At 43.7% G+C, this 13,965-nt stretch overlaps 1 protein-coding gene across 1 annotated transcript in view; it reads left to right on the top strand.

Annotated features, from left to right (window-relative positions):
- LARP6 (La ribonucleoprotein 6, translational regulator) overlaps window positions 1-8,493 on the top strand; it is an 85,113-nt gene extending 76,620 nt beyond the window's left edge. The window contains exon 3 of the mRNA XM_073618838.1: window positions 6,928-8,493. Within this exon, the coding sequence (XP_073474939.1) occupies window positions 6,928-7,977 (1,050 nt within the window). The 3' untranslated portion in view covers window positions 7,978-8,493. The remainder of the gene's footprint in view (window positions 1-6,927) is intronic.
- Window positions 8,494-13,965: the final 5,472 nt, after the last annotated feature.

Below are 13,965 nucleotides of genomic sequence, written 5' to 3' on the forward strand. Positions count from 1 at the left end.
GCTGAGGAAGAAAGTCTTAGTTTGAGGGATCTGGAACTTCAATATAATAATAATAAGAAGAGATGGGAGGATAGAAATCCATAAAAGAAGAGAAGAAAGGAGCAGAGAAGAGAAGAAAGGGAAGGGGCAAAAGATTCTTCTGCGGCTCTTAACATTTTATTTTTAGTACTGAACATGAAAACCATAAAGGATTCTATTTGAGGGAAATTTCCTCCCCCAGCTTGCTAATTGGACTTATGGCATAGAAGTACATTGAGGTCATCCCTGCTCTTTTCTTCTTTTATAGAGATTAAGCTGGTCTTACAGGCAGAACAAAGAAAATCCTCCATCTATGCTATATAATGCAGATGGATGAATCTCCCACTGGAGCTATTGTATTTTGACAGCCAGACTCACCAGCTGTCAAAATACCTGAACAGCAGTTGCATCTGATTGGATGCAGCTGCTGCTTGGCAAACCATTTTCTGCACGGCTCCTTCAATTTCTCAAGTGATGGCGGTCGGGAGGCAAGGTTTAGCCAGTTTATCAGGAACTAGGCAAAATCCATTCAGTGTATGGCTAGCCCTGACTTGTGAGTGTGCTGACCCTTCAAGTCTGTGCTGTGTAGAAGATTACAGGAGGCTGCTATCAATTTGCCTGGCATTCTACTTTAAATAAAAACGGTGTCCCCCCCAAGATAGGGCTCTCGCCATAATTTGCAAGCATGCAAATCATAACTGGCACTTTACAGCAAATTCTTCTTGCTATATGACCTCCTGGTTATCTCTGCCAGAGCAGCAATCCTCTCCATCTCTTCTTCCAGTTCTCTTCATTTCTCCCTGGCTATTGAATGGTCACTTGTGAGGTAACTTCTGAGGTTGTTCCGTGCGTCTTAATGCTACTTAGTGATATTAAAGTCTCGTTTTTCTCTTTTGGTTTAAAAATAAATGCTATACTTACCTGCTCTGTTCAGTGGTTTTGCACAGAGCACCCAGATTCTCCTCTTCTTGGGTCCCTGGCCCCTTCTTCCTGTCGAGTGCCCCTACCGCAAGCAGCTTGCTATGGGGGGCAGCCGAGCCACTGCTCTATGTCCATTCAGACGGAGCCGTGGTTTGGCCCCGCCTCCTCCCTCTCCTCATTGGCTCACTGACTTTGACTAATGGCCCTGCTGCTGTCTTAGCCAATGAGGAGGGAGAGTCCCGGACAGCCGAGGCACTCGTGCAGCATCGCTGGATCAAGATGGGGCTCAGGTAAGAATTCGGGGGGCTGAGGGGACCTGCTGCGCACAGGTTTTTTATCTTCATGCGTAGAATGCATTAAGATTTAAAAAAACTTCTGCCTTTATAACCACTTTAAGTCTCAGTGGTGGTGAGATGTTTCAAGGCCACAGCCTTTACATTATTATGTTTGCTGGAATATTTATCTGAGTTCTCAAACTTAATTGAACAAGCTGAAGTTAGAAGAGGATTGACAAGCACAGCTGCACCAGATATTGCGCACTCCAGTTTTAGTAAATGCGCTGCTTTTTCGGTAGTGTCTGGACCAGAGGGTCGCTAAACTTTCTGAACAGAGCCAGTTGTCCTTCAGACTTTAGATGGGCTGGACTGTTACAAGTAACAGTAGAAAATGCCCTGGCGCTGGTAACTATGCGCGAGCGTTGGTGTCAGTGGGAGGAATAGTGCCCCATTTGTGCCAGTGGGAGGAATGGTGCCCCAAGGGCCAGATAAAGACAAGCAAAGGGCCGCTGCTTGGGAGACCACTGGTCTAGACTGGGTATACCGGTATGGTGGCCATTAGGTAGCAGGTATAGTGCTTTCTAGTTTCCAGTGTATCTGCTTTTTCTGTCCCTACAGAATTGCCGCATGCTTGAAAGAAGGTTACCTTACATTTAAAACCTTATCAAGGTCTCTTTACTCCAATAAAAATGCAACTAGAGAAAAATAGACAGCCGATCCTGTGAGTTCATAATAAGAAGCATTATGCTTCATAGAAGTGGGCTAGAAATGGTATAAAAACATTTCTATTCTTTGCATCTTCTCTTGTGCATTGTGGAGGTTTAGACTTGAGGGTAATTGTCTGAATGCCTGCTCGTTAATAAATTGGTAATATCCCACCCATGGGATAAGCTAGCCTGGGGAACGGAATATAAATAATTGTGCCGTTTCTGACTGAGAATAGGTGAGTGGGAGGAAATCTCAGTGTGGTTGGTAGGATATAACATATGTAAGAGGATGATTTATGAAAACTGGAGCCAAGAAATCCAAAGCATTTGCACAGAGCAACCAAATCAGTGTTTCATTACACTGTAGATTATATTATAAAATGACTGTTTTCATTTGTTTCCATTGGTCTATAAGTCTATTGGGGGAAAGCTTACAATTTTCTCGTGTCCTTTTCACCTGCTTGTTGCCTTGAGTGTTTGGCATTCAATTTTCATCACTAGAGCTTGGCTCCAGCAGCTGTTTTTGGCACCAACAAAAGAGGAAAAGCAGAAGCCATAGACTGAATTAAATGTGCCTGTGTGTTTTGGCATTGGTAACATTTTGGGTAGGCCCAGGAGTTATGCCAACAAGAGGTTTTGTAGTGCAGTGTAGGGGGGAGTCTTGAAAGGTGGAGTAATGGGTTGGAAACCACCCAAAATGCAGAGCAGCCTAGTAGAGACCATTGACTGAATAGCCCTTAGCTGTAATCTTGCCAGTGTCCCTTGACTTTCAATCTAAATCCTGCTGATGGGGACCAGTGTTCATTTCGTTGACAAAAATATTTTTGTCAGCGGCATGTTTTTCCAGTGATGGAAACCAACCAAAAATTGCTCCAAATGTTTCAATTTTCGTCAATGAATGAAAACATAACAAATGTGAGGAAGTGACATTTACCCACATGAACTTCCGCTTTATATAATGACTGTGTCTGTAGTTTGTTCAAAGCTTAATACCATAAAAAAGAGTTCGATTTATTTATTTTATTTTTTTTTACTCCAGGAGTATGAGTTTGGAAATTCTAAAACGCTTAAATAATGCTTTACAATTTAACAAAACCCTTTAGATTTTAGTCGACTAAAATGAACTGGAGATTTTTGTCAATTTTAAAATACAACTAAAACCATTCAGAAGACTAAAGTGCTAAAACGGCATTTTAGTCAAAAGACTGACCCAAACTAAATGAAAAATTAACACTGATGGGAACCCAATGCTTGGTGAAGCTGGTGTGCAGTTCTTGGAGGGCTGGCACACACTGGAAGGGTTTGCTCCGTTGGCTCTATTGAACCTTTGTGTTAGAGAAAATTGATGCTTATTTTAGGAACTGTACCATGCTGTAGCCTTAACACTTAAGTAAACCTGGATTTCTCCTGATCCAAAACCTTATGTTAACAGTTCAAATTGTAGAATTTGTGCAACACATTATTAAGACTAATAACGGACTTGGCAATGGATTGTTTTTCTGGAATACATGCAAATTGCTAATTGAGGAATATAGTACCCAGGGGCATAGATAAAAGGGTACCACCAGCCCTCCTGTACGGGGCCCAGGTATGCAGGGGGGACCAGGCAGCATAGTGAATCGGATGTGGGCAGGGAGGGTAATCGGTGCGGCAGGGGGCATTTACTGGAACCAATCACCTGTATGGCTCTCTGCAGCAGCTCAAAGCTGCTTTCTCCTCTCCCTCTAATTGGCTTTCAGCTGCTGCAGAGAGCCATACAGGGGATCGGTTCCAGTTATTGGCTCCCTGCCACACCGATCATCCTCCCTGTGCACCATTTATTTTCCCCTGCTGCCCAGGCTCCCCTGTATGCCTCCTGCCCTTACCCCCACAGTGCTGCAGTTGCACCGGCAGCTGCAAGCACACAATAGGATCCTTTAAGATTGAGAGTGGGGGACGGGTTAAGTACCAATCACTGATAACTGAAGCATTGGCTTTATGGGGCCCCGTGTCAGGTTGTCTGTATGGGGCCCTGTGGTTTCTAACAGCAGCCCTGATAATACCAGGGAAGAAAGAGCAGAGAAAAGCAAAAGTGGCTGAAAAAAAAATCAGAGGAAGCCTGAGAAGACGGGAGGGGGATACTTGGGGTGGAAAGGAGGGAGGGGAGTGAGTGGAAGTGGTCTCGCATAGTCCAGCAGTGTTTCTCAACTCCAGTCCTCAAGGCGCCCCAACAGGTCATATTTTCAGGATTTCCCTCAGATGAAACAGCTTTGGTAATTACTAAGGCAGCGAAACTGATCAAATCACCTGTGCAAAATAATGGAGAGCCTGAAAACATGACCTGTTGGGGCGCCTTTACTTCAGTTGAGAAAAACCAGTCCAGTGGACTAAGGGCTAAAAAAACTTCTGTCAATGCCTTCAGACTACTGAGAGCAGGGTTCGGTCTATGTTCAGGACCGTGTTATAGCATATCCAGGGGTCCCAAATTTTCAGATATTTGACATCAGTGTCTTCGAACAGAAGTGAGCTTCTTGTGGACGATGGTCCCCATTACCCTTTGGCAAAATTGAGGGGGTTTGCACACATTTTGTTTTAATGACCCTAGAATGTCTTTAGCGTATTTCAAATGTACAATTGGGCCTTAAAAAGCAAAACTAAAAAAAAATGTACCCCAAATTATTTCCCTTCATGAAAGATCAAGAACTCAAATCTGGCAGTAATACATTTGGTCCTAGTTGCCTCTTAAAGTGATATTAAAGTCTTGTTTTTTGTTTAAAAATAACCTGTTATACTTACCTGCTCTGTGCTGTAGTTTTCCACAGAGCAGCCCAGATCCCTATCTTCTCGGGTCCCCCCGCTGGAACGCCTAGCCCTTCTCTCCTGCCGAGTGCCCCCACAGCAAGCAGCTTGCTATGGGGGCACCCGATCCTTAGCTCTGTGTGTCCTTTCAGACATGGAGCCATGTCTCGGCCCTGCCCCCCCCCCTCTCTCCTCATTGGCTTACTGACTTTGACATTAGCAGGAGCCAATGGAGCTCGCTGCTGTGTCTCAGCCAATCAGGAGGGAGAGTCCTGGACAGCCGAGGCTCTCATGCAACATCGCTAGCTCAAGATGGGGCTGAGGGGGGTGGTTTTTGTCCTAATGTATAGAATGCATTAAGATTAAAAAACTTTAGAACCACTTTAAGGATTTAACCACTTCAATACCGGTCCTATTCTGGTACTTTCATCTCTCTCCTTCATGTAAAAATCATAATTTTTTTGCTAGAAAATTACTCAGAACCCCCAAACATTATATGTTTTTTTTTTTTTTAGCAGACACCATAGGGAATAAAATGGCGGTCATTGCAACTTTTTATCTCACACGGTATTTGCGCAATAATTTTTCAAACGCCTTTTTTTTTGGAAAAAGGTTTCATGAATTAAAAAATAACAAAACAGTAAAGTTAGCCCAATTTTTTTGTATAATGTGAAAGATGTTACGCCGAGTAAATAAATACCGAACATGTCATGCTTTAAAATTGCGCACAATCATGGAATGGCGCCAAACTTCATTACTTAAAAATCTCCATAGGCGACGCTTTAAAATTTTTTACAGGTTTCCAGTTCAGAGTTACAGAGGAGGTCTAGTGCTAGAATTGCTGCACACGCCCTAACGTGCGTGGCGATACCTCACATGTGTGGTTTGAGCGGCGTTTACATATGTGGGTGGGACTTAAGTGTGCGTTCGCTTCTGAGCGCGAGCTACCTGGAACAGGGGCGTTTTAAATTTAAAATTTTTTTTTTTTTTTTATTTTACTTTTTTTTTTATTTTTACACTTCTTTTTTTTTGTAAACATCCCTTGTAATAGGAATCTATGTGACAGGTCCTCTTTATGGAGAGATGTGGGGTCAATAAGACCCCACATCTCTCCTCCAGGCTGGAAAGCATGAGATTGGGGAAAAAAAAATTCACCGATCTCATGCCGACAGCTGCTATCACGGCTTAGTTTATTTCCGGGTACCCGGGCTTGACGTCATAACGTCACGCCCGTGCCTCAGACGGTCATAGAGATGACTGGTGACCATCTGGTCATCTCTATCGTTCTCATCCGGCGCCGGCCGATTTTTCTCCAGGTCCCCGATGGCACGGGAGAGCCTGGAGAAGCACCGGATGGCGGTGGGAGGGGGGGGGACGTCCCCTCCCGTCGCCTATAAGAACGATCAAGCGGCGGAACTGCCGCTATTGTGCACAGAATCGCCGGCTGTAACGAATGTCTGAATGATGCATCTAGCTGCAGGCATCATTCAGATATCCCCCCACAAAGTAGAGGACGTCCTTTTACTATAGCCGGGTACTGAAGTGGTTAAGCAGTATTAACCCCAAAAGCAAACATTTTAATATTGCAGCTTACCAATTAGATTTGATCGCTGCATTTGTTTTATTTATTTTTGGGGGCTTTCTTTCCTTTATTTTCATTTGGTGATCCAGCCAGTAAGTCTGTTTATTTTTTAATTTTTTTTTTCAAAAGAACAAATTCTCTTGCCGTTACAGGGATGGGAAAAATAATTTAACACTGGCAGGGGTGTTTTCAATGGTCCACTTTAATTTTCTGTAAAACCTTTATCCCAAAACCAGAAAAACTGCTGTAACTGCTTATAAAGTATTAACTGGAGTGTGGCTTCAGTTCGTATATTTAAACTAGTGCATCTAACACTCTTCTTCCCTCAAACTGACCATGCTGCTCTCCAAATTTGCCCCCCGTGCTCATTCATCTAGAGGCATTCTAATACAAGAGGTGTGCTACTGGCTAGATCACCGAGGGGCCACTACATGTAAGATATGGTGAGCTGCAATATTTGACATTTTTTGGTTTAAAACCACTTATGAATTCTGATTGTTGGCCAGTAGCGCACAGCAATGAGAATGGCTACTCAATGTATGTACTTGTAATTTACAATGCATTTGTTTTGTTTTTGCTTTTTTTTTATAAAATATTAGTTTTCTATTGAAAATGCAATACTTGTCATTTTTCTTTCCATTCACAGGTTAAACATCTCACTCGGGATTGGCGAACAACTGCATACGCTCTAAGATATTCAGACGTACTTGAACTAAACGAAGATAACCGGAAAGTCAGGAGAAAAACTCCTGTCCCTGTTTTTCCCAGTGAAAACCTCCCCAGCAAGATGCTTTTGGTTTATGACCTCCACTGTATCCCAGAACTGCATTGTTTGGATAAGGAGCAAGAGAATGGGGGTATGCAAGAAAAGATAATGGAACAGCTCTTGAAGAGCTTTGGAGCTTTCGGTAGCATCTCCTCTATACGTATCCTGAAACCGGGCAGAGATCTTCCATCAGATGTCAAACGATTCAGCAGCCGATATGCTCAGGTTGGAACCATGGATTGTGCAATTGTAGAATTTGAAGAGGTTGAAGCTGCAATTAAGGCACATGAAACCTTAAATTCTGAAAGTGAAACAGAAGAAATCATAAAGGTGGTTCTAATAGGCATGAAGCCACCAAAGAAAAAGATTCAGAAAGACCGAAGCAAGGATGACGACGCGAAGAATCTGCGCAAAAATAAGTCTCTCAATAAAAGAGTTGAGGAGCTTCAGTATATCGGGGATGAGTCCAATGCCTATAGTTCATCTGAGCCTGATAGTAATCCAAACTCCCCAATGGTAGGTCGAAAGATTCAGTCTACCAATAAGCTGAGCCCCTCTGCTTATCCAAATAACCACCTGAGTCCAAATGCCTCACCAAGAAATAGCCCCTGGAGTAGCCCTTGTGGGCAACGTAAAGGGGTGAAGCATTCGCCCCTGGCTGACAGCATGAGCCCAGAGACTTCCCGAAGATCTACGGAGTATTCTTCAGACAGCAGCATCACTCCATCCAGCAGTCCTTGGGTCCAGCGGAGAAGACAAGCTCAAACGGTCACACAGGAAAAAAGCCCAGCATGTAGTCCAATGTTGGGAAGGAAGATACAGAATGCAGATGGACTCCCCCCTGGAGTCCTGAGACTTCCAAGAGGTCCTGATGGTACAAAAGGGTTCCATAATGGGATTGAAAGGAATAAGCTTTTGCAGGAATCATGAATGCCATGTAACCTTATTAGACTGGCAGTGCCACCATTGAGCACCTGCCATCCTGTTATTACATTTCCCTGCAGACAATGGGGAGCCTCTAGTAGCGCCAAAGGCTGGACATTGCTTCTACCTGGAAAGAGATAGGTTTGCAGAAAGACTGATACCAAGTCTGTATTTATTTTTTATCGGATTTTCATTTGTAAACCTACTTTGTACAGTGGCAGCAGTTACTCTGCTTTCTATTTTTATTTGTATTTTTTAGTTTTTGTTAAGCACTTTTAATTTCTATTTTCTTCTCACTGGGTAACTGAAGCAATTGCTGTGCATACTATGCGTGTCTATATAAGGTCATGAAAGCAACAGGTTGCATTCTCTCAAAAGCCTATTGGTCACTAGGACTAAGTATATCCAATAGGATGTTCTAAAACCTTCTGCAATGTTCATCTTACACTTCCAAAGACAGATGTGTATAAAGAATGTACATTTTCTGTGATGTGAATTAAATGAACTTCCATAAGCATTGAACAGGTCTCGCTTACTGATTTAGTATGAATTGATGTGCCAGATTTGAACCCGGCTGGTTGTTTGGGTCTTCTGGTGGGAAGAGCCTGAGCAAGCTGGGGGGGGGGGGGTCTCCTCCCGCTGCATGTTAAAGCAATCGAGCAATCTATTAGGAGATGGCCAACCGCCAGCTTTAAAAAAAAAAAAAAAAAATACCGGGACAATGCCTGCAGTTCCCAGTACAACCACTTGAAGACCGGTGATGTATCAGGTACATGCCTGGTCAGCAAGTGGTGGTTGTAAACCATTACATATACTCAGTGAAGTGACTGGCCTCTGGTGATAAACAGAGATTAAGTACAAGTTTTGTTGGAGGATTTGTTTATCTGCAGTCCAACGCCCAAAATTTTTAAAGCTTTTCTGAGCTGTCAGAAAACGGGGTGGAGAGCTGGAAGAACACACTGCGGAGCTCATTGAGTGGTCTAATAGCTGATTGGAGGGAAGAGACATAACTCCTCCCCTCCCTGCACACAGTAAAAGAGCTGGGGCTGTCAATCGGCTAAAGATCCCACCCCTGTCACCTTTTGTCTCCTGGTGTCAGGAAAACTTGTCAGAAGTTATTCATGCTGATAGCAGAGGAACAAGACAGCAGACATAATTTTTGAGTGCTCTTAAGTCCACACTGTAGTGGGATATGCTTAGTTTATATTTCATATCTGAGGTTTACAACCACTGTAAGGTGCTATAAGGCAAAGCAGATGTTACCCACTGTGTGGCAATAGATGGTTTCATTGCCATGCATCTGCCCTACTTTATGTAGCTTTGAGCTGCAATATTAGCATTTATGATCAGTGATGCCTCCAGCTAGCTGTCTGGCTGTTATGCTGATCCAAAATATAGCCAAAAAATATTTTTGGCCCTTTGCACTGTAAAAATTACTTCTGATGGCTGCTACAGCATTTATTACTTTTACTTTATTTAGTCTGCGCTTCCCTGTCAGCAATGAACCTTGTAGGTCCTGCTGCAGTACAAATATCACAGAAGGTCGCTTGCGTGGTACCGTCTCCATTCATAAAAAACCTTGGACTCTGTTCACTGAATGCAAAATGTTCTGTGATTGGAGGAAGTTTCATCTGAACCTCTATTCACAAAACGTCTTGCATTCAGTGAAAAGAATGCAGAGCTTTTTATAAATGGATGAGGTCCCGAGCGAGCAACCTCCTGTTTTGCAGCCAGAACTACAAGGGAGGTTTGGTCTGAATATACTGTAAGCAAGTTAATATTTCAGTACTTGTTTGGAGGTAACACTTGCTGTGCAAACATAGAAAAATCATTGTAGGTGTAGGCTACACTTCCGCTTCAAGTCACTTAATAGAATTAATATGCAAATCAGGACTTCTAGTTTTCTTGTTGTCTTCACTAGATTCATGCATTTTCAGGTCAATGATTCAATGTATTGGGGCCAGAGACTTGTGTTTAAAGGCCAAATAAACTGTTTAAATCAGCTAAATACATTGCAGGTACATCAAAGCAAAATTTGTGCAGCGTCTTAGGGCTCAGTCACATGGCTGTACACCACCCAGAACAGCAGATTTCTATGGCTGATACGGCCAGGTATTTTACCTTCAGCCGCAGACAGGAAACAAATCAATGATAGGCCGACATTTTCCATGGAGGAGTGATTACATCTGGTTACAAAGCATGGGGAGATGGCGAAGGTATTGAATTTATTCTTCTCAGTCTTCACAAGGGAATCAGGGGCTTTAGTAACCAAAACTGCAGTGTTTATCCTCATGACACAATACAGGAAGCACCTCAATGGTTAACAGAGGACAGAATTAAAATTAGACTTGGGAAACTTAACATTAATAAATCACCAGGACCAGATGGCTTGCATCTGAGGGTACTTGGGGAACTCAGTCCAGTAATTGCCAGACTATTGTTCCTAATTTTTACTGACAGTCTACTGACTGGAATGGTACCAGCTGATTGGAGAAAAGCCAATGTAGCACCGATATTTAAAAAAGGGCCCAAAATACATCCCTGGGAATTACAGACCAGTTAGCCTAACATCAATAGTATTCAAGCTCTTGGAGGGGATAAGGGACTATATACAAGATTTTAGTAATGAGAACGGTATCATTAGCAGTAATCAGCATGGATTCATGAAGAATCATTCTTGCCAAACCAATTTATTAACCTTCTATGAGGAGGTGAGTTGCCATCTAGATAAAGGAAGGCCCGTAGACGTGTATCTGGATGTTGCAAAAGCATTTGATACAGTACCCCATAAACATTTACTGTACAAAATAAGGTCCATTGGCATGGACCGTAGGATGAGTACATGGATTGAAAACTGGCTACAGAATTCAGAGGGTGGTGATAAATGGGGAGTACTCGGAATAGTCAGAGGTGGGTAGTAGGGTCCCCTAGGGTTCCATGCTGGGACCAATCCTATTTACCTGACCTGGAGGATGGGATAAAATGTTCAATCTCTGTATTTGCGGATGATGCTAAGCTAAGCAGGGCAATAACTTCTCAGCAGGATGTGGAAACCTTGCAAAAGGATCTGAACAAATGAATGGGGTGGGCAACTACATGGCAAATGAGGTTCAATGTAGAAAAATGTAAAATAATGCATTTGGGTGGCAAAAATATGAATGCAATCTATACACTGGGGGGAGAATCTCTGGGAGAATCTAGGGTGGAAAAGGTCCTGGGGGACCTAGTAGATGATAGGCTCAGCAATGGCATGCAATGCCAAGCTCTTGCTAACAAAGCAAACAGAATATTGGCATGCATTAAAAAGGGGATCAACTCCAGAGATAAAACAATAATTCTCCCACTCTACAAGACTCTGGTCCGGCCGCACCTAGAGTATGCTGTCCAGTTCTGGGCACCAGTCCTCAGGAAGGATGTACTGGAAATGGAGCGAGTACAAAGGACAACAAAGCTAATAAAGGGTCTGGAGGATATTAGTTATTAGGAAAGGTTGCGAGCACTGAACTTATTCTCTCTGGAGAAGAGGCACTTGAGAGGGGATATGATTCCAATTTATAAATACCGTACTGGTGACCCCACAATAGGGATAAAACGTTTTTGCGGAAGGGAGTTTAACAAGATGCGTGGCCACTCATAAAAATTTAGAAAAGAGGTTTAACCTTAAGCTACGTAGAGGGTTCTTTACTGTAAGAGCAGCAAGGATGTGGAATTCCATTCCATAGGCGGTGGTCTCAGCAGGGAGCATCGATAGTTTTCAAAAACTATTAAGCACCTGAACGACCGCAACATACAGGGATATACAATGTAAAACTGACATATCTCACACACATAGGTTGGACTTGATGGAGTTTTTTCAACCTCCCCTACTATGTAACATGCAGCTTGGGAAAGATGAGTGGCTCTGTATGCAGACTGCATCCAGGGCTGTTCATCTGTTCCTAACCACAGGTAATCAATCGATGTGCTATTACATGCAGACAGCTGCAGAGCCTCTCAGGCTGTCATTGATTTGTACCGGCTGAGCGGTCACAGCTAACTTTAAACACCTGGCAGTACTCTCCACATACGCTTATCTGGGTGGTGTATGGCTATGAACGGCTGTTTAAATTAGCCCTTTTTCTTTAGAAAGCCAGCACAACCTAAGTAGAAAAGATTCTCCCTTGCCAGAATGCTGTAGAGAAGGGCCCTTGCTCTGTGCGTGGATACAGTGGTCTCATTGCAGAGGTCCTGCACAACTACTGAGTCAAATGGAGAATGCTGCAATCAGAAAAGCTCATGCTTTGATTAGGGGACTGTAAAGGTCTACTAACACAAGTTGTGTTAAGATTGTGATGAACAGCCTTGCACAGCGCAGTCCCAACACAGAGGCAAAAAGGCTTGTACCCTATCATTCAAGTTCTCACCAATGTGTTGGAGTGGTGTGCAATGGACAAAAAAAAAGTACACCATGCAATATATATATTTTTTTTCCAGTTCAGGATGATACCCTCAAGTACATCACAGTGCTGTGGCTAGCAGAATGTAAACGTCACTTTGTGATTGGAAGGAATTGGCAGCAGTGTTCCTAAGCAGATCTCTAGGGGCCAAAGGCAGGGCTGCCATCGAGGGGGGGGGGCACAGCTCATACACATATAAGGGGTCCTGGCCCCAAGTTGGCATCTCCCCTTTGTTTTACACTGACAAACTGGCTCTGGCGTCCCAGCCTCCTGCTGGCCGCCGCTGTCAATTATTGGCTGCTAGGACCGCCTGGCATCCTAGCAACCAAGCACATGCATTCATAGGCCCTGGTAGAGGAGGAGGCTGTAACTTCCTCCTGCCTGCTCCACCGCATACTAGTGCTCCCCCTCCCCGACTTCTGCCTTCCGTCCTGCTGCTGAGAATGGAACTGGGACTCTGGTGAGGGGGATCCTCAGAGCACTGACTTAGTGCAGGAGATCGGTGGGCCTCAGAGAAGTGATGGCAGGCAGAGGGGCAGGCATTGCTGAAGTGGGAACAGCTGTTCTGAGCAGGGCTTGGAGGTGTGCTGTTACTGTGTCTGCTGGATGGGGATGTCTCTTTGCTGGATTGGGTTTTTTTGCTGAATATATGGGGGCTGTCTCTTTGCTGGATTGGGATGTCTCTCTGAAAAGGTAGTGCAGTCCGTGTTCGTGTAGAGTCCTGCTTAAGAGTCTACCTTGTTATTGCAGGCTTCACATTTTTTAGCCAAAATAGAATTTCTTACTGTTAAATCTTAAAAGCACTGATGAATTGGAATACACTTTTCATTTTCATATATTAAGTTGTAAGTTGTGTTGATATAAAAGTGGGTGCACCAAAGGACACGATGGGATGGCCAGTGGGTGGATTTGGTGGGATGACCAGTGGGCAGACCCTGGGGAATGTTGGTTGTCAGGCCTGGGTGGGAGGGACAGGCCTAAAGCTGTGTAAGAGGCCCCACATTTTTGATGGCTGCACTGGCCAAAAGAACAACTACTTCCACAGAGAGAACATGACACCGACAGATTTTTCTCATCAGGCTGTGGCTACTTTAGAGCGAACTGTAGGACTTTGCACACCTTTTTGTTTTGATGTACCGGGAATGTATTTTGCTGATTTTAAAGTGAAAGTTCAGTTGGGCTTTAAGAAAGTCTGCAATGGAAGCATCCATATGCTTCTCTGTACAGGAATCTTGAGCAAAAAAACGCATTCTCGCTATGCAAAGTGTGAATGGGGCCTAAAACCCTCACCACGATGCTGCACCTGTCTGCATTGCACGCGTTGATAGTGCAGCCCCAGTTTAGATGCATGGGCTGTGGGTTTTCAATTTAAGCGATGTCAGGCAACTGACAGTACTGAGTATTCTTCATGAGCAGTTCATCAGGAACCGGTCATAATTTAAACAATATAAGGCCAGCTTTAGTGTACTGTTATGTTTTTGTTGCAATAAACCAACACGCTGTAATGGGTAATGGGCTACGTGCTATAGTGCAGTGTCCTAAAAGATATGAAGGTCTG

Source organism: Aquarana catesbeiana, linkage group LG03, assembly GCF_042186555.1.
Source record: "Aquarana catesbeiana isolate 2022-GZ linkage group LG03, ASM4218655v1, whole genome shotgun sequence".
NCBI lineage: Eukaryota > Metazoa > Chordata > Amphibia > Anura > Ranidae > Aquarana > Aquarana catesbeiana.